The 23,904-nt window shown below is 45.1% G+C and overlaps 1 protein-coding gene across 6 annotated transcripts in view; it reads right to left on the bottom strand.

Moving 5' to 3' along the window:
• The window catches only part of CLUH (clustered mitochondria homolog), an 83,761-nt gene that overhangs the window by 59,238 nt on the left and 619 nt on the right, over positions 1-23,904 (bottom strand). For 5 of the 6 annotated variants that reach the window (XR_003996937.1, XR_003996938.1, XR_003996939.1 and 2 more), the window contains exons 1-3: positions 10,419-11,645; positions 2,368-2,558; positions 28-199 (exon numbers count right to left, since the gene is read on the bottom strand). Coding sequence is in view for 2 of the 6 variants with exons in the window: in XM_030536510.1 (XP_030392370.1) it covers positions 28-199; positions 2,368-2,558; positions 10,419-11,328 (1,273 nt within the window). In the remaining 4 variants the exon portion in view is untranslated. Of the gene's footprint in view, positions 1-27; positions 200-2,367; positions 2,559-10,418; positions 11,646-23,904 lie in introns of those variants that run through there. The other variant, XM_030536511.1, reaches the window with a different exon arrangement.

Here is a 23,904-nt window from a genome sequence, read left to right on the forward strand (position 1 = left end):
CCTGCCCCCCACGTTTACAGAACGTGCCTTCAACCACTTTCAGCACCGACCCCTCCTGCAGCCCTTCAATAGTTTTCAGCTCTGCAAAGTTATCCAGGACATTCCCATCCTGCTGCAGAGAGAAGCAGGTTCGGTGACAGGTGTCCTCTCTGTCCATCAGCACTTGGTGGATCTCCTGCACCATCTCTTGAGGAGAGACCTTTAAAAAAAAAAGCAAAAAAACAAATAAACCAAACGAGTTACACGCTCAGCTCCACCTCCTTCTTGTCCTTGGGCACTGGGCATTTATGGCTAGAAAAGAGTGAACAAGGGAAGATTACAGGAATATTAAGCATTTGGGGCCAGATTTTTAAGGATGCCAGTGGCAAAATGGATAATTAGGAACCGAGATTGCTATTTCCCCCATCAAATTTACTTTGCACACACAATGGCGTGTTGTGCATGTACCGCCACGCTGCACTTTGGGGAGAAGTTCAGCCTTCAAGCACGCAGCTTCAGCAACAGATAAAGCTGTCTTGACTTGAGTGACTCCTCTCTAACCCTTCCACCACGTTTCAAACATCATTTAGGCCATTCTCAAGGTATGCAGACCCAGGATGGTTTACATAAGCTGCTGTAAACAGCATAGCCTGCTATTATTAGCCTATTAAATCTAACAGCTGAAGGGAATTAAAGGAAAAAGGAGTCATATTCAGGTTCATCTGGTTGCGCTGCGGAAATCATTTAACTGTATTTTTTGCTGGTCACAGGTAGTTACAGTTTCTCCTTCATTTAGGGACTCAGACGCCTCCGGGAAAAAGCTTTCCCTAGGCTGTTTTCAGTGCCAAAATGTAATAGCAGCCGAGCCCATCCAAGCTCATCCTGACCTGTGGGGAGTTCACATGCTAGTATATTCATCCCAACTCTTGTGACAAAAGGGAGCTTCTGTAACAACTCTGCCACAAGCAGGAACTCATTTTAACTCTCGGCCGCAGCACATTTTTGCACACAGCTTAGCACCGTCCCCAAAGCATCTACCTGGAATCCTAGGACCCAAAGACTATGGATTATCATCCCTCTCGGGGAGTGGAAGGCACCTCCTTTACAGAGACCACCTCCACCACTAGTGACAGACTCACTTTCCACAGCCTCCTTGGCACTTCACTGCAGCAAGGCTCAGGAACCTGCCCCATCTCAGCAGTTCTCAAAGCCCTGGAGGAAGGCAGGTGAGCAGATCTCTCTCCTTCTCATCCTGCCAGGCAAGGCAGCCCTTCTCTGAGCAGCTAGAAGGGCCGGCTGTTCCATCCGACATGCTCAGCCTGACTTTGCCTCTCATGAGGTCACGTTGTCTCTCCAAGCTCAGGACCTTGGATCCAGAATAATTTTTAACCTTGGATCCTGCTGCGCGCAGCCAGCAACACAACGCCGCTGGACAAGAACGGAGGGGAGAGAACAAGCCTGGTGGTGCTTGAACAGAGTGGGGGAAGCTCTCAAAGCTGCTCCATCATACAAAGCAAAGCCACTGCTCACACTGACAGGGTTGGAAGCTGTGGTAGTAGGAAGGCTAACAACTAGGTACTAGAGGGGAAACAGCACACTCCTATAGGCACTCTGAGACATGGTCACATCTCCCAAACTCCATTGGCTCCCCATTTGTTTCAGGATCCAGTGCACAACGCCTTCCTTGTTGTCAACTGAGCCTCCACAGGTTGCCTCCAAGACTACATCTCCCTTTGCTTGTCCAGCCGCCTCTCTTTCCCTTCGCATTGCCTTCTCCTCTGCAGCTCTGTCTCATTGTCCTCAGGCAAGATTTGAGAAGGGAGAGGGAAAACACCCAGCCAGGGAGGAAAGGCATCTGTGACCATGAGATGCTGGCTAAGCATCACTATTAAATTAAACAGACTTCCTGCAAGTGCAGCTCTGCCAAAACACAGCCAGCCAGTCACTTGTTCTTTCCCCTTCACTCATTGGGAGAGACGGTCGGATGTGCAGGCACTAACCTCAAAGGCTTCTGGTTAGCTTTTGCCATGCAATGTATGCCAGTATAGGGAAACCTCACGGAAACAGTTCTAATCCCAGCCCTGACACTGCTTTCCCGCCTTCCCCCAACACCTGGGGCAAGTGATTTAACATCTCTCTTCTTCCCGCCCCCCCCTCACCTCTCAGGATAACGCCAGACCTACCTTCCTCCCTCACACAGATACCCCGAGAGGATTAATTAGTTAACATTTGTAACCGTGCTTTGAAGATTAGCTTTGCAAGTGTCATGCTATATGCTGGCATAAACGATTAACACGCAAGCCAGCAAGGGTCAGCCAATCTGGGCACAAGCACCTTATCCGTCCGGGTCTTTCCCTCATAATCGCCTTGTTCTCAACCGACACTCACCTGCAGGGAAAAAGGTTCTATCCCCGGAGCGTAGATCTTGACGGTGAAGCCGGTGTCCTGTATGACGATAACTTCCTGGTCATTTGCATCATCCCCTGGGTCAACCTCCTCGTGGCCATTTTGCCTGGTCTCCTCCTTGAGGTGCTCGTAAGAGCCGTCACCGTTCATTAAAGCCATGCCAGACGGATGTTCTAGTCACAATGCGGGAAAGGGGAAAGAGATTTAGCAAGGGCCCAAACAGAGGCAGTCGCCCCGGGTTGCTTAACATACCAGCCTACCATAAGCTGGCAACCTCCATTTCAACAATCTGTGGTTTAAAAAAAGCCAAAGTCATTATATTTCCCACCCATACAATTGGTGTTTAATAGACATAGGTATGCCATATTTTACCGCTTGCATATGTAACACCCTTTCTCTTGCCCAAGGGGTACACAACCCCCAAAGAGAGCAGAATCAGCAGGGCAGAGGTAGGGGGAAAGAGAGAGAGAGGGAGAATGGCTCAACCTAGAAAAAGTCAGTTCAATTTTAAGAACCTTCTTAATGAAAAGAGATGGGTGTGTGGTGCTTTGCAGCCTGAGGGCAGCTGTAACTGGTGCACCAACAAGTTACGTGGGTTCTTAAATACCTTCCTTTGCTCTCCCGTTCAGCTAAAAATCGGGCAGTTGCATTGCTAACCTGCATGTCACGTGGGACCCAAGCTACTTCACAGAAATACAAACCGCTCCCACGCCCCTGTGTGCGTCACACAACTTTTTACATTTTAAAAATATTTTGCAGATGTCTTGCATTACACAGGGAGCGACTTTGCTTCAAGAACACGTCAGCTGACACATGCAAAATGAAATTACTTGTTGTTTGGCAGTTCCTCCATGCCCACCCTGGTCCTACTGCCTGGACATAGCCAGATTTTCTTACTCAACGACAATCTGCACATACAGAAGGCATTAGCAGTGTGATAAACGGCAGTGATCTGTTCAAAATCCATAACCCTGTGGAATCGTGTCCTAGAGAGTCATATGAAATCCCTACCTCAAGAATTTAAATGAGACTGGGCAGAACACTGGGGAATGTGCTGTAGGGAGAATATTACTGTACTGGTCATGAAGGAAGGGGCTGGTCTGGATGATCTAATAAAAGAGCTGCACAAAATTTAATTTAGTTAAAATATGTTGTTTCCTGAAAGCTTTTGCAAGCGGCACATCAGTTTCAGTGAAGTTTTCATCAGGATGGTTTAAGGAGAGACGCTGTCGCTTTGTAGCCTGGTGGTTAAGAACAATGACCGGGGATGCGGGAGACGTAGGTACAAGTCCCCGCTCTGCCTGATTCAGTGATCTGGGATGAAAAACTTCTGTTCTGGTGCCCTCCTTACCAGGAGACAGCCCCTTTCCACACTGAAAAGGATACTTTGTGGGGGGAGGGGGGAGTTTTTTTCTTTGTTCCGATACAGAACTAAAACAAATGTCACAAACTCAAAAACTGCCATGAAATGAAATTGTCATTCTCTTACTCAATAGGTTTTTTACATTTCTACTGCTTCTAGGGAGTTACTGTCTCATTCTTAGCTGCATTTCTGGGTATTCCATAGCATCTTCCTAAATGCCTTTAACATGCCACTCCATTTTTGTAGATGATTCAAGTGAAGACAAGCATTGTGACGCTCCAATACACATAAGTGAGCATCAGCCATGGTAGACCCAAAGCATCAGCTCACCACTCAGCCCCTCACTTTTACCATCTGGAAAATGGGGATAAACATATTTAATTGCCTGCCTCTTGAAAGTGCCACAAGACTTAAGTAATTAACAACAGCAAGGCACTAAGCGTCCTCTCCCATAGGATTATTATTCTGGTATTATGGCTCCAGATTACAATCACTCCTAATTTACTGGCCTCCTAAAGGCCAAATTACAACAGGGAGCAGATGCAAGAAATGGGGCAGGAAACAAATTTCTCCCTATCCAATGGGATGGGTAAACAGCAGAGCTGTTTTAACAACCTCTGGTGCCATCAGCAGTGGCTGCCCAGATGCCAATGTTTAGTGTCTCTCTACACGTGTCTCCCACGCATGCTGTGCTTTAACAGAAACCACAAGCAGAGCTGACTAAAGGCTCCACTGGGATTCTGACACGCCCCAGCCATGCTGGGAAAGAGGAACAGACACACTGCCCGAGTAACTGTGCCCTGAGAAGCCGGGTCTTTGAAAGGCACATCCCCAGAGCCCCCGGGGAGAGGCACCCCTTGTTACACCTACAGAGCAGAGCTCCCTTCAGACAACCTGGTGCATGAGGGGGAGGGAGGATGAGGCCACAAGATGCCCCTGAAATGCTACTCTGGGGTTACTAGCGTCGATGACAGCACTGTCCCTCCCTTCCCACGTAACTGGACTTCTGGAGCCTAGGACAAGGCTGATCCTGCATGGGTGCCATCGGAGGGGGAAGGGCTCCCTTGCTGTACTCTAGTGGGCGTGAAGGTGGGGAGGCAGAGTTTAGCCCCAAGCGGGCTACAGTGGGCCCCATGTACGACAGGCTACTTTAGACTTCGGGGAGCTTTCACTTGGTGTCAGCAGACACACAAAGGCCAGTCTTTATGCTCTTCCACCCAGCTTGCAGCTCTGGCAAACCACATGGGCTGTGCAGCAGGCCTCATTCCATCCCCTCACACCAGGATCCCACGGGTGCTATAATCAACCTGACATCTGCTGCTCTGCACACGTGTGTCTATCTCCTATTAGCCCACCGAGAAGATGCGTGTGAGGAGGCATCCCACCCAAACAGACCCACAAGAGATACCTAGTTTGGATACAACAGCCACTCCAGCAACAGAGCCCGTAGAGAGGAACATAGCCAACTGACATTCTTCAAGATTACTACCTTTTTCTATCACTACAAAGGCAGGAAACACATCAGATGGAAACACTTCTAAGTTCCCAGCAAGTAAGTAAAGTTTCCTAAAAAACCAGTGGAAATTAACTGACTTGCTCAGAGGTGGGCAGTTCTAGAGACAGGCATGCCACTCATTTTCCTACTATTGTTTTGTTTTTGTTTTTTGCTGAGGCATCATAGGCTAACAAATGCCGCAAGCAAGGACTACCCTGGCTCCAAGCGTGAACTGAGCAACATAAACTGGTCATGGATAAGTGCTATTAACTCCATCTAACCAAGCGAACCCTGCCACCAAACAGGGTCAAAGGAGAGGCTGCATATGAGCTTTCCTACATAAATTCAGGGCGATGCTTCTGTTTGTGACCTTCCTGGGCTATAGAAGTTACCAACGAATGGAGTGAGCACCATTTTGGTGGACTGCTTCCTAGCAGACTTCAACACATCAAGAAGCTGCCATCATGCAATATGGTGCAAAATAGCCTCCATTGGCCATCGGGAAAGGATATGAATTGGTAAAGCTACGGGGCAAAGAGGGGAAGCAAAGAGGTGGCAGTTTAATGCCTACTTGCACCACATGATCCAGCTCTAGCCAGCATGGTCTCAAGTTGAGGAGCAAGAAATTAATCCTGCACCAAGAGAGAGGGTCGGTCGAGCAGATTAACCCAATAGTTTGGGTCACCTTTGGGAAAAGGACGATGGTTTTACAAATCGAGGGAGGGTTTTCAGGACAGTACCCTTTCCATGCAAGCTGTCTCTTTCATTGCAACCCCAATTTGGAGCGGTGCAGGGGAGTCTCCTCAGGGTAAGCATCGCATACTCAGTGGTGACTCACAAAGCCTAGCAGAGCTCTGCACGGAAGTTTCGCCTGCCCACTTTTAAAAGAAGTCACCAACTTTCACTACCGCTCTGTAGAACCAGATAGAAAGGGACACGACAAACAGAAACAAAGCCAGCCGTTCCAGCGTTTTCCACAGAGAAACGCCTGAGGTAATCAAACTGCACAAAGAGGGAAAGGAAAATAAATTTTACAAGCTCTCCTTCAATAAAATTTAAGATTGTTAGTAACAAAAGGGAATTTTTTTTTCCTTTAAAAAAAAATAAAAAATACCCACACGCTAGCCTTTTCTCTTAGAGGCAATGCAGTTTTATTTTATAATTCTCAGTCCGAACCTGGAACCAGTATGTTGTGCTATTCTATCAATGGATATACTCACATGAGTAACTTTACTCATTTCTTCAAATTACAAAACATCTCTGGGCATCTCTCCTGTCTTTTTTACGTTTTAATTTATAAACCAATGTGTTTGTAGGACTGAGCCCCTACTCTGCACAAAAACGTGCAACACAAAATATTTTTAAAATATGGGATGGTAATTTGCTGATTCATGTCTGAGAACTGGTTGCGTTCTTTTCAGAAACCTTAGCCCAGCAGCCCCTCCTTTCTGCTCAACGATCCTGATCTTATCACTATAAACAGCAACATGGACATTTCTTCTATTTCCACGTTAAACCTCTAACACTGTTTTGTGGTCACAACTGTTCCTCTGAACCTCCAGGTTCTTCTATTATTTAAAGTGACAATACACATTTACAGTAAGAATCCTCTGCATCTGAGCCTGCCCTCCCAGGCTCTTCTAACGTGACTGAACCATGTTTTCTTTGGGCAGACACTTCAGCTGTAACTAAATATTCTGAGCCATTAGTTCATATCACAATCCTCACCCTGTGTTCAGGTTTTGCTGACCACTATGTTGAAAAAAAACAAGCAAACCAAAATATTATGGTGAAAACCAACTCTTCAGAGGGAACAGAGAATGCTGTAGTACTCGATTAAATTACATGTCACACCTGGTGTAATAGTGCAAGTAGAAGAATTCGTTTCTATCTACTCACATGGACAGACCAAAAAGATATTGAGACAAGACACAGTATTGTAATTATCTCTATTTGTACTAAACCCACACATGAGGTAGGCACCTCACAAAAACAATTAGATCAAGGTCCCTGCCAAGGTGTAATTTTAATATCTGAATTTGAATACTACTTCCTATAAGCAAGAGAGGTAGCGGAACATCAGCAATTTAGATCCATAATGTTCAAACAAGCCAGGGAAGTGCCAAATAGCTAAGTCAGTGGTTTTCAATCTATGATCCAAGGATCCTTGGGGGTCCACAGAGTATGGTCCAGGATTGCCAAAAGGGTTCGTAACTCCATTTGAGATTTTTTTTATTTTTTTTTTTTTTAAAGAGATCCACGAATGAAAAAAGGTTGAAAACCACGGAGCTAAGTCATTCTGTTATTTCAAGAGACAATAACGATGCCTTTTAACAGAAGCACTTTGCTGCAGATTTCAACTTCAGGTCTAAGACATACCAGTACAAATGCTGTCTCAAGTTAACCTACTAAGAAATTACATTCCAAACTTAAGAAATAGGCGACACTGTCAAAATCAAGTGAGGTTTTGGGTTTTTAAAATCCCCTTACCTGCATTTAGCAACACTAGCAGTGGACTGTTAAAGATGAAGGAATTAAAACTCTATTTTGTCCTTACTCATCTTAAGCATGAACCTGTCACCACTGTGATTCCAGGTTCATTTTGAGGGTACAAACATGTCTTCACTGTCTGAAATACGCTTCCAAACACATCTCTTGCTTTTAAGCATATCTGCAGAATAAAAATGCACATTTGGCACAAAGATGAAAACAGAAGAACCCCAGCACGCTAAAAGCATTCCCATCATCTTACTAGCTGAACCCAAGACAGCATTCAGGATCAAAATTCCACGGTGTTACACTGCTGTAAGTACAAAACAGCAGTAACAGAGCAGAAAATGCAGCTACTGCACATTCACAGGGGCAGAGAAGAGCAGAATATTTGATCCCAGCACCTTTATACTCTGCTTCCATAATCTGGGTGGAAACAGAAGCCTGATGGGATTTATCACTTTGATCCCAGGTTTAAGTGACTAATATTTAGATTTAAGCCATGCTAGTGTCAGTTTTCAGTAAAAAGCAAAATGGAGGGGGGGGGGGACATAACAAACCTGTTCTCCAAAGTATTTCCACTCAGAACAAAAGCCAGCATGTCTGCTAAACTCTGTAGCGCCTTTTTGGTAGAATTCAGCCACAAGCTGACAACAACTGGCCTGAGTTTTAAACGAACACATTATTTTTAAAGACTGGCACTGTAACAGTGCACACACGAGTGCTACTGCAACATATCACTCTGGTTTATTGCTATGGATTATGCCTCCTGTGGAGAGTACCAACCTGAGAACCAAGAAACGCAAATCAGATCCTGCATAGAGTTCCAAGTGGCTCAGCTCCTACGTGTTTTATGACATCATAGAGTCACAGAATATCAGGGTTGGAAGGGACCTCAGGAGGTCATCTAGTCCACCCCCAGCTCAAAGCAGGACCAATCCCCAGACAGATTTTTGCCCCAGATCCCTACATGGCCCCATCAAGGATTGAACTCTCAACCCTGAGGTTTAGCTCAAACCACTGAGCTATCCCTCCTCCCATCACAGCAGAACCCTCCCCTAAGCTATCTTGCTTGGCCTTCACTGACCTCACTCACCTATTTTACATATCAGATGGGCTCTGCTGCAAGAGATCTAAACTATGCAGCTATCCAACAGTACCAGCAATGACTCTTTAGCCATGTTGCCCTAACCTAGGGGCTTATCCTTTGCCCAGCTCCCACTTTAAGCATGGGAAAGATGGAGGAAGAGGAGCAGGCTACTGACCCAGTCTATAGAGCAAGTGCAGAGCTGCTTAGAGGCTGTTTCATCCACAGTGGCTCACATAGCCCTGCCCATCCCTGACTTGGCTCCACCATGAGGCAAGGGAGCCAAAGACTTACAGAGCTGTACTTCTGATCCCTCTCTTCCCCAGGCCTGCCTTCAGTGCAATAATGTAAAGAGCCCCTTGTAATCCAGCTCTGGCCTTTGAACAGCACAACCATATTGGGAGATGCATAAACTAGGGCTGGATTTGCCTAAAAATAAAAGGAATAGCAGATTAAATACCTTAATTCTTCATGCAGAAGTTTGTACACACACTGGTATAACCACACACCTTGTGACACCATGCATGCACAGGTGATAGCCACATGACAGTTTGCAGAATCACATGGAAGATGTATTTATCAGGCACCTTTCACAGCCTCAAGGGCACCATCCTCCCTCCTTCCCCATAACACTTTAAACATTCTAGACCTTGAAAAAAAAATAAAAATAAAAGGGAAAAATGGCCACAGAAGCATTTATTCTCTTCCCCTCCTTAACCGCAGAACTTCACCCAAGAGCGACACTGGCCCACGGTTAGGGTTCCATTCTCTTACTAGGCTTTAGCCATCAGATTATGCTACCTCTCTGCAAAAGAAGAAAGATTAAAAGTTAGCCTATAACCTTCATGTTACACTTCGGCACGCGCAACAAAATTTTCATATTACGCCATCCATACTGCACATACGTACACATTGTGCCTCAATATATAAAATACATAGGACCAATCGGTTCTATATGTAGACGTTACTGTTTCTTGTGCAGTTCCTGATCTGTGTATAAATGCATAAAGCTAACACTGCAATAACTTACCCCTTTAAAGAGCCTGGGGAAGGAGCAGGATGCAAAAATAAATCCTAGTTGGTTGCACAGTGCAAATGCACACTTGGATTTTAAAAATCCGCCACCCTAAAATATCCTGAACCTAAGTATAGTTTTGCACAAATCTGCAATTTTTGCACATTACCATAGCGCTGCATTTAGGAAAGAGACCCACACTGCACACAGAACATCTCTTTAAAAAGATCACGACCTTGCAATTTCATAGAGCAACTATTCCTTACTGATCTCTAGTCACTTGTGAAGTCAGAGGTTTAGATTGCAGTGACTGAGTTCTGTGCACAAAGAAAGTTTGCTTTCATAAAATGGAAAAAAAGCTTTTGTGCAAAGATCAACAAAAATAAAATTAAAAAAAAGTCACCTTGAGACAGAGCAAACATGGGATATTTCAGCCAAAAAGGAAAAGTTTTGAGATAGTTAAGGGAGTGAATACAGAGTCTGTATGGAAATGTGATTCTTCCCAGCATATCCCTCCCCCAAGACATTATATATAAACAAACACACACACAAACGGAAGAATAAAAAGTCACCCCCCAAGCACCTAAAAAACAAAGTTTCCTTTTCCTCCTCCTTTTCTTCTGCTTTGATGGCAGTATGCTCACTTCAAGATCAGGATCAAGGTCAACTGCAGGATTGGTCAGTAAGTAACAAGTGCTTTTATCCTGGATCACATGTGTATTCTCATCTGTAATGACAGACAGGACCATCTCTTGTATATTCTGGCTTTTCTCTGCCTTTACAGAGTGGTTAGATTCAGGTGTTTCAGCCGCTTCACAGCTCCCCAAGTTAGAAGCATAAGTTTTGTGTTTTAACTGGACACCCGGATCTGCTAATGATGGTTCCGAATTGGAGGCTTTTCCCCTCTCAGAGATGTCTCGGTTTTGCTGCCAATCAACAATAGGCATTCTGTGGGCTGCAGCTCTTTTGTCAGCTGGTACCACAGGCTCTTCCTGGTTGAACGATTTAGAGTCTAGGCCATTGGCCTCAAGTTTCCCGCAATTCTGGCAGGCCTCAAGTGACTGAGAATGATTTAACTGTGTAGCTGATCCTTTCTCAAGGTCGCCAGGAAGGACAGCCAGAGCAGAAGATGCCTCTGTCTGCTTTATTAAGCTAGCAACAGCAACACGGAGTTTCGAGCAGCTGTTTTCACAGGGCTTCATCGTTTCTCCACTGCTCTTCTCCTTGGGTAAGCCTTGAACATATTCTGGCCATTTTTGCAGACTTTCATTCGACGCATTGCTGAGAATAATGTCCGGATACAGTGGCAAGCACTTGCACGCTTCTGAGACATCTAACTTCATTTGAACAGGGAGAGAGACATCAGGAGATGCAGTGCAACTAATGGGAGATTTGGGTAAGAGAGGGGCCCTCTCAGCCGAATTAAAGCTGTGTGTCTGGAAGATGAGATCAGTGACATGCCTGCAGCAATTTGCAAAGATACTGTTTCCCATGATTACTGGTTACACAGATGAAAGATCAACGGGAGAAGTATGTTTTGTGTGCAATCTCTTGTTTGTGTACATATATTAAAGTACACAACAAAGACGGGTCTCGCATGGTCTACAGTTTGGACTTGTTAATGCTGCCACGTAGCTAGCTGATCAGATTTTCTAAGAAAATTCTTATTTGAACCCCATGAGACAAAAAAGCACAAGATTAATACATTTAGACTGCTAGCATGCGAAGAGACATACGTCAGGGAACAAAGAAAGTATTCTCTTAAACGCTCATCTGTTTCTTCCCTTCTCATATCTTACGCAGATTTAAACCTTGGATTCACCATAGCAGAAGTTGTCCCAAAGTTCCCTCCAGTGACCTTCATCTTCCAAACATCTTTGCCTCGATCTTCAAAATATCAAGTTGCAGAATGCCAAGACATCCACAAAATAAAATAGAAGTTTTCCAAAGCTGAAGACTTCCTCCTCTCCCCGCTGCCCCAGAGACGGGAGAAAAAAATCAAAGTTCTTCAAAGTGTCTAAGAGAGAGAGTTGATCCTAGCCTGACTGTTAGAACCAGCAGTGAGTTATAAATAGAGCAGTGATAGCAGGCTCTGTACCGATGCAGTATGGGACCATGTTACAGCATTTCAGCTCTGCCAAGTTTATAAACAAATAGGATGCATTGAATTACAAAACAAGGCTAGTTACTATGGCATGCCTAGGCTTATGCAGAGCCATCCATATTAAACAGACTGGCATAAAAAGGGACTGTGAGGAGTGAACTAGGTAGACAGAGTTGCCAAATGTGTTTTCTGGCTCCACAAAATGCCTCTATTTCAAACTAACTGAAGGAATCCCAGTAACTTTGCAGGAGTTGTAGGTTATAGATTTTCACCTTGTAACAAGAGCACTAAAAACCCTACTCTCTCACAGGCGACAATACAAATCAAAGCTGCCAGACAAGAGTATTCAAAGGACAAAACTAAACCACAAAACCCAGCCACCCTCCTTGTTCTCGTCCTATCCCATCTCTCAGTTCAGGATAAGCACTACTAATGTGTGGGCACATGTATGCCAGTAAAGTGTCTAGTAGGCTCTTAATTATATTTGCTTCCGTGGTGTTACCAGACAGTTATTTTCCTTTGGAGACATATCCTCTAATGAAAGCTACATGAGGGCGGGGGCGGGGGGGGGAGGGGAGGGGAGAAAAAAAAAAACTCTTCAAGGAAGACTATTACAAAGTCAAGTATCAGAGGGGTAGCTGTGTTAGTCTGGATCTGTAAAAGCAGCAAAGAATCCTGTGGCACCTTATAGACTAACAGACGTTTTGGAGCATGAGCTTTCGTGGGTGAATACCCACTTCCTCAGATGCATGTAATGGAAATTTCCAGGGGCAGGTATATATATGCTAGCAAGCAAGCTAGAGATAACGAGGTCAGTTCAATCAGGGAGGATGAGGCCCTGTTCTAGCCTAGTCCCAGATTTGGACCTTAGCGTCCAAAATATGGGGGTTAGCATGAAAACCTCCAAGCTTAGTTACCAGCTTTGACCTGATAAAGCTGCCACCACCCAAAAAATTAGAGTGTTTTGGGGCACTCTGGTCCCCCCAAAAACCTTCCCTGGGGACCCCAAGACCCAAATCCCTTGAGTCTCACAACATTACAAAGTCACGTTCCAAGAAAGATACTCAGCCTGAATAACCAGAAGATTAGACTTTGCAATGGCAAGTTTTATGCTCCCAGTCAAAGCATTTCCTTCAGTTTTACTATAGCTTAAGTAATTTTAAATGTTTGCATCTAGTTTAGTTGTAATTCACTCTTGTGAACTCTAAGATAGGCTAACTCCAAATTTATGGAGGCAAAAAACAAATCCTGTCTCTGCTGTGAACATCCCAAGAGTAGGGTGAAGACAGACACCATGTCAAACACATTTGTTAACAGTCAATCCCACACCCATAGACATAACAGAAGAATCATTTCTCTTACGAAAATTTTAGGAAGTTAGAGCCAATCATCATAGCAGAATTCTGTACCGCAGCTAATGCCCTGCCAAGAAGAAATGGAACGAACAGGTTGGGAAGGAGGAAAAAAAAAACACCAGGCTTAAAGTTCTTTATACAAAATTAAATCCCTGATTAGCTTCTATTGTTCTTGTATTTTGCTTTTTTAAAACAGCAGAACAAAAACCTCTCCCATCGAAACTCATTCTAACTCCAGATCCCGTCAAGGCAGCTAAGATTTCCTTTTTTAGGACTTCTGACTCATTGGCCCTTTTCTAAATAAGATGCAGCAAGGGCCTAAGCAAACCCTTAGTCACGAGAAGCCCCATTATCTTCAGAATCTACTGCCAAGTTTGAAATGCTTAAAAATGTCCACATCTTCCAACTAACGTCTCTTTCAGAAGCATCAGGAAATGGCAGATATATGAACTCCTTATACATAGAAGCACAAGCTCCAGACATCAGTTTAAAAACCCTTTAAGTTCACATGGGTGAATGTGTAAAAGACAATCTCTGAGAAGAAACCCTCCTGGTACAGACTCATTCTATTTTAAAATGGCTTCGCTAACTGTAATAAGTTTAAACTTAATTCTAGTTACCAAAGCTGTAAATTCACCAACTTCATCACTTTACTTCTACACAGTGTGTACATGGCCCCTAACTGGAAATAAAGGGTCAAATGGAGACCCAATTGAAGCAGGTACAACTAGCACAGGAGCTGGATCTATTTACTCAATGGGGGAATTTTGGCCAAACCGTTAGCTCAGATTGAACAAGTTATAGTTAAGCTGTTTGCACGCACACTAAAGGCAAAAGTGGTTTAAGAACGAGCAATAAAAGCATCCTATATGAAGTTGCTCTTATATCAAAAATTGTGACCAAATAATTACCACCACCAGAGTTCCTACTGACGGTAGGTATACAAACAGCAAAATTAAACTAGCGCAAATTGGACCTGAACTAGAGAGAACGTACTACATACAGCACAAGCTATAGTATTTTACATTCACTAGAAGAAAGTTAACCAGATACAGTGAAGGCATTGGGTAGGGTTCCAATTATAGTGAGTGATATTTATGTAGGAGGAAGCAAGTTTAATAGGGACCCCAAAAGCTTATGCCATCTTCAAAGGAGGATCGATTATTTCCTGAAGATTCCACGAGAGAGTCAGGATGTCATGGGATCTGCCTCTCTCCATCCCATCAGGGGGCATCTATAACCTGGAGGTTCCAACTTTCCAAATTAATTTCCATCATCTCTTTTGATGCAACCAACACCTTTTCCTTAGCGAGTGCCCCTAAGTAAGTGGGTTGGAGTTGTCCCCTGGGATCTGTAAATCAATGTTTGTTTTAAACCATCTGTAGGTACCATTAAGGGTTGTAAGCATCATGTTTAGTCTCCAGAGGCTTCAGGACACACAGAGTTGTGTCATGTGAAGTTCCTTCACTCCCTGTAGTTTGTAGCTGTCCAAAAGAGTTCATCAGCCCCACAGATAAAGCGATGCCTATTCCAGTTAAAAGAGGAGGTAAACCTGAGACAGAAAGTGCTGTACTGGGAGTCTCTTCTGTGGACGTTACATATAACACCACGGATATTTAAATGGGAAAAATTCTTCACTCTTTTAAAGAGAGTAGAGTCATACCAGAATCTGCTCCGTTAGGCCCAACCATGCTTAAGCCACGTTTAACAAGAGCGGTTCTAGTTCAGATAGAAGTTTGCACCTTTTATGCTCTTTTGTGGATACCAGAAAAATAATTTTGCAGTAGTTGCCCCTGCAGGCCACATTCATTTGTGCTGTGTCAATCCTGCTGGCTCAGAGGCTCTTTCCCGCAGCAACTGAAATGCTTTCTAAGGTTTGGACTTAGCATCTTGAGTCCCTCTCCTATGCTGGCCAAGTCTGGGAGTTACATTTCAACCAATTTCCAGCATGGTTCGGCTGGCCAAAACTTTTTTTAAAAACGTGGTTCTACCATTGGCTGGCCAAAAGGCTTGGCTGCAATGGTAAACAGTTCAAACACTGCTCCCAAACTGTGTCGAAAGGCCAGCGTTTAACGCAAAGTGCAAAGTTCAAAAAAATATATATCAGCAACTACAGGAAACTGTGTCTTGACTTCCTAAATGGAGGGGAAAAACCCAAAACAAGACAGATGGGTAAGGGCACCTGGAACTCAGAACAGGGATAATTTTAGCACTGGTTTGGTTTTCTGGAGTTAAAGAGACCCTACAAAGGGAAACATAGGTTAAGGGCACTTCTAAAAATCAAAAGTCTTAGTAACTGATAAGGAATTTTGTTTTAAGTGGACTGATCCTTTAAAATTTCCCTTCAGAGAAGAAAAGGTAAAGGGGAGGGAGAAGACAGAAATACAGTAGCAAAGATTTCAAAATACAATAGCAGAGATATAACTTTTCCTGGAAGCTGGAATGAAGTTTATTTCAGTGAAGGTAGTTTTGCCCCTCCCTAAGGGCGAAGCGTTTGTTATAGGGACTAAAGGTCTGTAATACCACTTACTAAGAGCTAAAGACAGATTAACAAATTATTCTAGTTAAGTGCAGTTAAAAAAACCAAAAATGCAAAGCTCCTCCATTTGTAGCAGCTGACATATGGGCTATACAGTAAAGCTTGTTTAATTAAAGTGCTCATGTGCTTACGGAGATGAGAACAAGCGTTTTTACTACTATTATGCAGTGCCTAAGCAAGTGTCTTGCAGCACAAGGGACTCTACCATGCCCCAAGGATCTTACAGTCTAACCTGAGGCATGCCACAATGGGGCAGGGGGAGAGAGAGTTGAAGCATAAAGAAACAGGGAAGAGGAGAGTTACAGTAATGACTGGTTACTTTATGCACATATCTGGATTTTTAATCTGGCTGAATAGAGAGCCTCCCTACCTTCTCCCAAGCTCTTATTGCTTTTCCCTCACCCCTCTTTTAGGCCAGAGGATTTTAGCAAACCATTTCCACCCAGGGTATCACTAGTTCCAGACGCAAAGGGGAGGGTTATTTTAGAAGATTCCCTTGTGTAGAGACTGCCTAAGGTCTCTCTGCAGGGAGACATGGTCCACCACTAATGTTGGTGCACAGAACTGTAGGGACATTGGTGTTTGAAAGTTGATCTGCTTCCAAACACAAAGCCAGTCATGGATTTCAATGCTGAGGAAGTGATGATGTTTTACTGTGTGTGCTCCAGCCAAATCCTACATTCTCCACCGATGGTTACTTTACAAACACATATAACAATACAGGAATGCCAAACCCTTAAATAACTCCTCAAAACGATGGACTGCCTAGATTGACCAACCAAACACGTGACAAGTAGATAGAGCCTCCAACGTTGCCATCTGAATACCTTCCCGACTGCTATCACTCACTTGCAGGCAACATAAGACAGAAGCCATGCTCTACAGTCTAAAGATCAGCCCCTTTAAAACTTCCATGGTCAAGTGACAGACAGTCACAGCAAATCCTCTGATTAAAGAGCAGTCTCCTGACCTTGTTACTGCCGTACAACTGCACTTGCATCTCAACAGCAGTTTTCCCACAATGCCTGTTCAAACCAACGGCGCAACAAGACACACCTGGAACATGTGGTAGAACTAGAAGAGTTGTATCTAGAAAAGCCAGGAAAGGTGGCTCTGAGAGGTGCTAGAAGAAGTCGGGTGAACAGCATTCCTTTGAGCTGACTGTATTATTAAATCTGCGGCTGAGACAAGCTCAGATCTGAAGCAGTGACAGCAGTAAAAATGCTAGTAATCCAGAAAATGCATCATCACCGTCTTTTGCCTTTGTATAAGTTAACTAAACCAAAGGGTTAACTATCCTGTCCTTGCTAGAAAACATTACATGGCCAAACAGTGTGAGGGGTTTTAAAAGAAAGGCAATCTTCACGTAAGAGAAAGAAGAGATAGCACTTCATCAGCTACAAGCAAACTCAGTTCAGCAGCTACAGAATTACACCTAGCTTCCACACAATACTGGCAGAACTCCTTAAAACAAAGTAAGTTCACTTATTAGTGTAACATTATTAAGCAATACACAGAAATTGTCACATTGGAACTAAACCTTGATCTTTCTCACCTGAGCACATAACTGAGAGCCAGGAATTTTGAAATGCTACTGCCAGCTCTGGTAGACTCCTTCTGTGGCTGTGCACAAATCATTTAACCTCTCAGTTTCCTCTACGGAGATCATGCTACTCTACCTCACAGGGATGTTGGAATATTCATAAGTAGTATAGGTAAACTGCTTTTAGGCCAGAAAGCATGCAGTATCTTCCTCCTGCCTATGGCCTACACCTGATGCTTCAGAAGAAAGTGAAAGCCCTCCAGAATGTACCTGGCCAACTGTGCAATGCTGTAACATGGACAGCAATTATTTTTCCACCCAACACCAGCTAGCAATTAGTTAATGCCCTGAAGCACAAGATTATGCACTGTAATTTTTTAACTAAGTTAGTGGAACTGCAAACATGTCATCCATTTGAAAAAAAAACCTGAAGGAAACAAAAATGTGCTCAACATGACATTCCTGCATCCTTGAATTACTTCCAGTCCATTCAGTCACCTAAAACAAATGGACTTCGGCTTAGGTATAAGCTTCAACAGCTTATTACTGAACAATTTTAAAAGTTTCAGTCAGATCAAATATAGGTGTAAACTTCTCTCACTTGGATGTAGGTCTTCCACAAGGTGTTTGGCTCTCACCCTTCCCTTTATGTACTTTATTATTATTATTATTATTATTGAAGATTATCAAGGAAGGGGTTGAGTTTGGGATCAACATTCAAGTTTATAAGATCCTCTGCACAACACTTTTTTTTTTTAAAAGTACAAATCTGAGCACCTTTCACATTAAGATTCAAGTTTTCCCAAATGAGATGCATGTTTTTAATGTGCCTTTAGGGCTTGTGAAAGGTGCCTGTCGAGAACCCTAAAGATAAAACCCTCCAGTTATTCACAGTACTGACAGAACAGGGAGAGCAGCATTGCAAGCTTCCCAGGTGCACCCCCAGCATTTCTGTGGGTGAGCCCCTCAGCTAGGATTGACAACAGAGGGTAGTGATTTTAATATCTGACTTTACTCACAGATCACTGAGCAACCTGATCACTGGTCACTATCAACCTGCAATGGATTTGAATTAGAGACCTATAGGCAAATGGGCTCCATATCCCCCTTACCCAGCACTTCATTTGGGCCAGTGCTGAGCCCTGGCACATCTGTTTGGCAGTTCATAGCCCCAGCACCTCTGGCCTTGCTGGTTCAGTAATGAAAGTAAAAAAAATTACTTGAGCCTCGGCACCTAATTGCTTGAGCCCCAGAACCTCTTTCATTACAAATTAAGCACTGCCATTACTCACTCCCTTCAGCCTCCCCATCTCCTTAATTTAATGTTACAGGATGGCCAGATGATAGATAACCAACTAAGAATGTTCAATCAAAGACACTAATGTTTTTATTTAATTTATTTATTTATTTGGAGGGGATTATGCTGCATATTTTTTTTAATTCTCCTAATCTCAAAAATTGAGGGACCAGATTTTCTGACATCTCTTATAAATGCTCGAGCTTTAGTTTCTACAATAACATTAGGATATTTTGTTAATAGTGAGATACTAAGATCCAGCAACATTGGCACCAATGGAATACAATTTGCATGGTTATGTTATACACAACATATCTGAAGTGAGTTTAGTGGCCTCAGGACAATTCCCTTTGGACAAGCAACCCCATCAACCATTACCACAACTGGCGCTAAGTGGTGATTTCAACAGATAGGTCAGGGATTGAATAACACTTTCACCCCTAGCAGTTTCCCCTCCAAATCAGGAGACAGCAGCACACTGATGGAGCAGTGCATGGGGGTGCTTGTACCACTACTGCTGCGAGCACGGCACCTACTCTGTGGATATAAGTCAATCTTAGAATTGCCAGTTTGGCACTTTTTCCATGAGCATGAAAACTCAGGACACACAAATGTAGCAAACAGAGCTGGATTTTGAGAAGGATACAGCGTCCGTGACTGGAAGGAACTTCCAAAAGACACTGCAGTTGTTCAGCGCCTCTAGGAATCAACCCGATGATGAGCCACTAGAAAAGATTTTAAAACTTTACCTAATGTAAGACTAAGCCCCAAGGTCCTAAAACTCAGGCAAACTCCAATTAGAACATCCGTGGGAGTCTGCCCGAGTAAGGACATCAGGATTCTCGAAAAATAAACATCCAATTCATCTGAATACCTTATGCAAAGACAAATTTAAAGCCAAGTTTCTAGGGATTCAGTACTTGTGTTGTAGGTTCGTCAGGAAAGAAATTATACACGTACATGGCTCCCTACTGTGTATAGTGTAAACACATGAGCAGGTTCTGGAAAGATCAGAAATTTAACCCCCTTCAAAATACAATTACCAAAGACAAAATGCGAGTCTGTGATCATGGGAAATCTTTGCACTGTAGCTTAAACCACATTAACGGGAAAATGTATAAAGCAAATTTTTCAAGTGGCCTTCTCTTGCCACACCAGCCACCACAGAATACACTCTTCTTTCACATAGAACTGCAGTCTGCACATTTTTCCAGCATGTTGAAACAATTTGGGGCTGGATATTTTATATAATGATGTCAAATTCACCATAATACTACTGATAAGAGATTTGAAAAAAAAAATGAAGTAAAGATGACATCTATATTTACACTACCAAAGCATCATAAAAAGGAGTGAATCCTGAAAGTATAACTCTCTGCTTGGTGGTTTTGCAATCACAATTATGCTAGCAGAAATGGCACAATAACTGTTATTTGTATTACACCAGCAAGTGAAATCAGGGCCCCCATTGTGCTAGGCTCTTACTAGGGTAGGGATTTGTACAGAGAACTTATAGCTAAGACAGACAAAGGTTGAGAGGGGAAGTGACTTGCCCTAGATCACACAGCAGGTCAGTGGCAGGGCTGGAAACAGAGAAACTGCTCTGCTCTCCTACTGAAATATCGTTCTGTTCTCTCCTCTTGTACCTTCCACTTCAGCTCCTCAAAATGTTTCAAAACGTATTAGTTACGCCTGGCATCACCCCGTGAGGCAGCATCCCTCTTAGGGGCAGGGACAGGTTCAAACAACCTGCTGAAGGTCCCAGAGCAGGTCTGTGTGGGAGCTGGGAGGGCAGCACTGCTGCAGCAGGCTGGCTCCTGAGTTCTGGCAGTCCTGACACCCACCCTCCCTGGAGCCTGCAATGGAGCCCCGGGAGCACGAAACTCCCAGCCCCCAGGGAGAGCCGCTGTCTCTTTAAATCCCTGACCCCGGCAGCCAGCGGCTCCGGGCCGGGGGCGCGTGGAACGTCGGGGTCGCTACATTGTCTCAAGCCCGGGCACTCGGGCTGGGAGCTACCACGAGTGCGCGCGGGAGGGGGGGGAAAGAGGGGTCGTTCTCTCTCCCTCCCTGTCCTGCGCGTTCCACATCTGACTCCGCCTCCCCCGGCGAATCCCAGCTCCCGACTCTTTCCTTCCCAGGCCCGGAGCAGACCAACGTGCAAGATGTTGGGGGGGAGATGATACCGAGGGTTCTCTGCAGGGAGGGTATTTTGCACCCCCCCTTTGCTTAGTGACCCTGCCCCAGAGGAGCAAGGGGCGCCGGGGGCGGGGACGGACACACCAGCGAAGGCACATCCCCGCCCCCCCTGGGCGGCTGCACAGTGGTGTGGCCCACTGAAGGTCACCTTCATTGGCATTAGGAGAGGAAGCGGCAGGACGAGGCGCAGCCCTCCCCCCCCTCACCGGGCTCCCCTGCCCACTTCTGGCTGATGAGCAGGGGGCAGCCCCAGCCCCTTCCCACCACTCGCGTCTCCCTTGCTCGGCGCATCCCTAAGTCCTCCGCTGCCCAGGAGGTCCAAAGCCAGAACCCCTCTTCTGACCCAGCCCCCCACCCCCAGGAAACCCAGCGCCCCCCCAACCCATACCAGGACCCCTTCCGCCGAGGAGAGGCGTTCGTGTCATTCACAGCCCCGCCAGAGCTGTTCGGGTTCCCTTAGGCCACGTTTCTGCAGCTGGAGGGAGATCCCCAGGATTTGGGGTTTTGGGGGGGTGAGGGGGTTAAAGAAACAGTCAGCGATGCCAATTGAATTGGAAGAGATCTGCTCCGACCATGCAAAGGAAATTCGTCCACCGGGGGCGGGGGCGGCGGGGAAAAAGAGAAGGGTGAAGGTTAAGAATTTAAACTAAGCAAGCAAATTCCCTCCCTGCAACTGACGATCAAAGGAGGCGGCAGCAGCAATAAAATAATCTGGACCGGTAAGAAGCAGAAGCCCTTTGCTTCCAGTCACTCCTTTCCCCCTTCTTCTCCAACCACCACTAAGCCTCTTCTTTGGGACAGACTCGTTACCTGCCATGGCATTAAGTGCGTGTAAACGATTCTGGTTTAAAGAATTTTATTTTCTGGCTTTCTTACAAAAATCTTTCAGGCCCTGTTTACTAAAGATGCTTCTCCCTTTGCTTTTCCTTTAGAACTCTCCAGTTCGGGTCCTAGGTTTCCTACTTAGTTGCAAGGCTGTGGTTTTGAATCTAGCAGTTTTTCTCTATTCAAAAGGCTAGTCATTGGCATTAAATAGGTATTCAAATGAAAGTTTAATAGTGACTAAAATCCTTTCCCCTATTGATTGCTCAGCTTTCACTCTCTACGCTGGATAGATCACCATTCATCTAAAGTGGTCAAGTCTAGGCTGGACCTGCCAGAACCAGCCAGAATTAAAAATCTTTCAGGGCTTTTGTATACATCATAGAGCAGCAAAAAAGGGCACAAGCTTTTTAAAAAGTACTTCTTTTCCAATTTTCTTCAGAACTCCCCGCCCCCCCCCACACGCTGCACATAATCTCATCATTTGCTCCAGGATTTCCTTTTAAACACTGAAAGGGAATAAAACCCTGAAGATTTTTTTTGCTGTATAGCTTTAACGCAGCTGGGGTGGGCAGATAAAGGACAGGGAGACTTTTTACCTCCTTATCACGCTAAATCAAGAGTATTAAGGCCAGGACCAGGCCAACCCTTTTTTAATACTCTCTCCTTTGAAAGTTGCCCTGCATTCTTGGCATCTATTATCTCCCACCACATATACTGGAATCTCCCAGTAAAGAGGCAATCTCCCTATATAGCAGGGGTCGGCAACCTTTCAGAAGTGGTGTGCCGAGTCTTCATTTATTCACTCTGATTTAAGGTTTCACATGCCAGTAATACATTTTAACCTTTTTAGAAGGTCTCTTTCTATAAGTCTATAATATATAACTAAACTATTGTATGTAAAGTAAATAAGGTTTCAAAATGTTTAAGTTTAATTTAAAATTAAATTAAAATGCAGAGCCCCCCAGACCGGTAAGCAGGACCTGGGCAGTGCGAGTGCCACTGAAAATCAGCTCGCATGTCACCTTCGGCACATGTGCCATAGGTTGCCTACCCCGCTATATAGGATAAACATAGCAATGAGGGTACAGGAGAAGGAAAGAAGACTCCCTAACACCCCCCACACACACTTCAGCTCCTTCCCCCCAGGAAGACACCTTCATACAGGAAACTCTCACAGCAACAGATGAGGGTCCCCACTGTACCTTCTGGTGGAGTCAGGACTGTATTTCTAACAATAAGGGTTGGGGGGATCTCTGTACAACATTGCTTAGAAAAGTGATCGGCCCTATACAGGTTTTCCTGCTATTAGCTGCTCTCCTACAGCCCTAGAATAATAGGACAGGACACTTACAGAGAGGGCCCTAACACACAGTATGGGGTGGCCAGAGTACACTCTCTGAGAGTATCCCTAGGAAATCAACCCTTTCAAGCACAGCAGAGCTCCCCACTAAGCAGCCCCTCCTCCAACAGCACAGAGGGTCCCCACTGGGCAGCCTCCCCTCTGAATAAGTATGGCTTCTTCCCCGCACAACTTTCTCCACACACTCCCCAATACATGGGCCTGAACACAGCACAGAGGAGAGCTCTCTACCCAGCACATGGAGGTTCCTTGCTGCAGTCAGGAATCTCCCCTTCTACATATTAGAAGAGGGCTGGACAGGGGAGCCCCCTCCCTCCTGTGGGGACAGTTGCTGAATTCTCTGGTTCCTCAGGGAAATGTGCACAGGGTAAAGCTTCCCTCTGTATTATGGGCCAGACCCCTCTATGAGGGGAGGGTGAACAGCGAGCAAGTCCCCCGCCCCCCAATCCTGAGGACGTTCCCCAGTGTACAGCCCCCCCTTCCCTCAATACACACTGGGAGAAGGCAGTAGGGGAGGGCTTCCCCCAGAAGGATGGGGGGAGGAAGTGTACCTGGCTCCCTGCTTGCATAACTCCCCTTTTCCCCGCCCACTACCAGGGGTTCCCTCCTCCTTATGCAACCCTCCCTCCCCCAATATCCAAGAGAAGGGATCCTGGAATGGTGGCTTCCCCTCATGCAGCCCCCTCCCCTCAACACCCGAGGGGAGCTGTCTGAGAGGGGGCTTCTCCCTCGTGCAGTCCGTCCCCCCCAACGCCCGAGGGGAGCTGTCGGGGGCCTGTCTCCCCTCTCGTACAAACCTCCCCCCCCCAACGCCCGAGGGGAGCTGTCGGGGGCCTGTCTCCCCCCTCGT

Source organism: Gopherus evgoodei, chromosome 17 (genome assembly GCF_007399415.2).
Source record: "Gopherus evgoodei ecotype Sinaloan lineage chromosome 17, rGopEvg1_v1.p, whole genome shotgun sequence".
NCBI classification, from domain to species: Eukaryota; Metazoa; Chordata; order Testudines; family Testudinidae; genus Gopherus; species Gopherus evgoodei.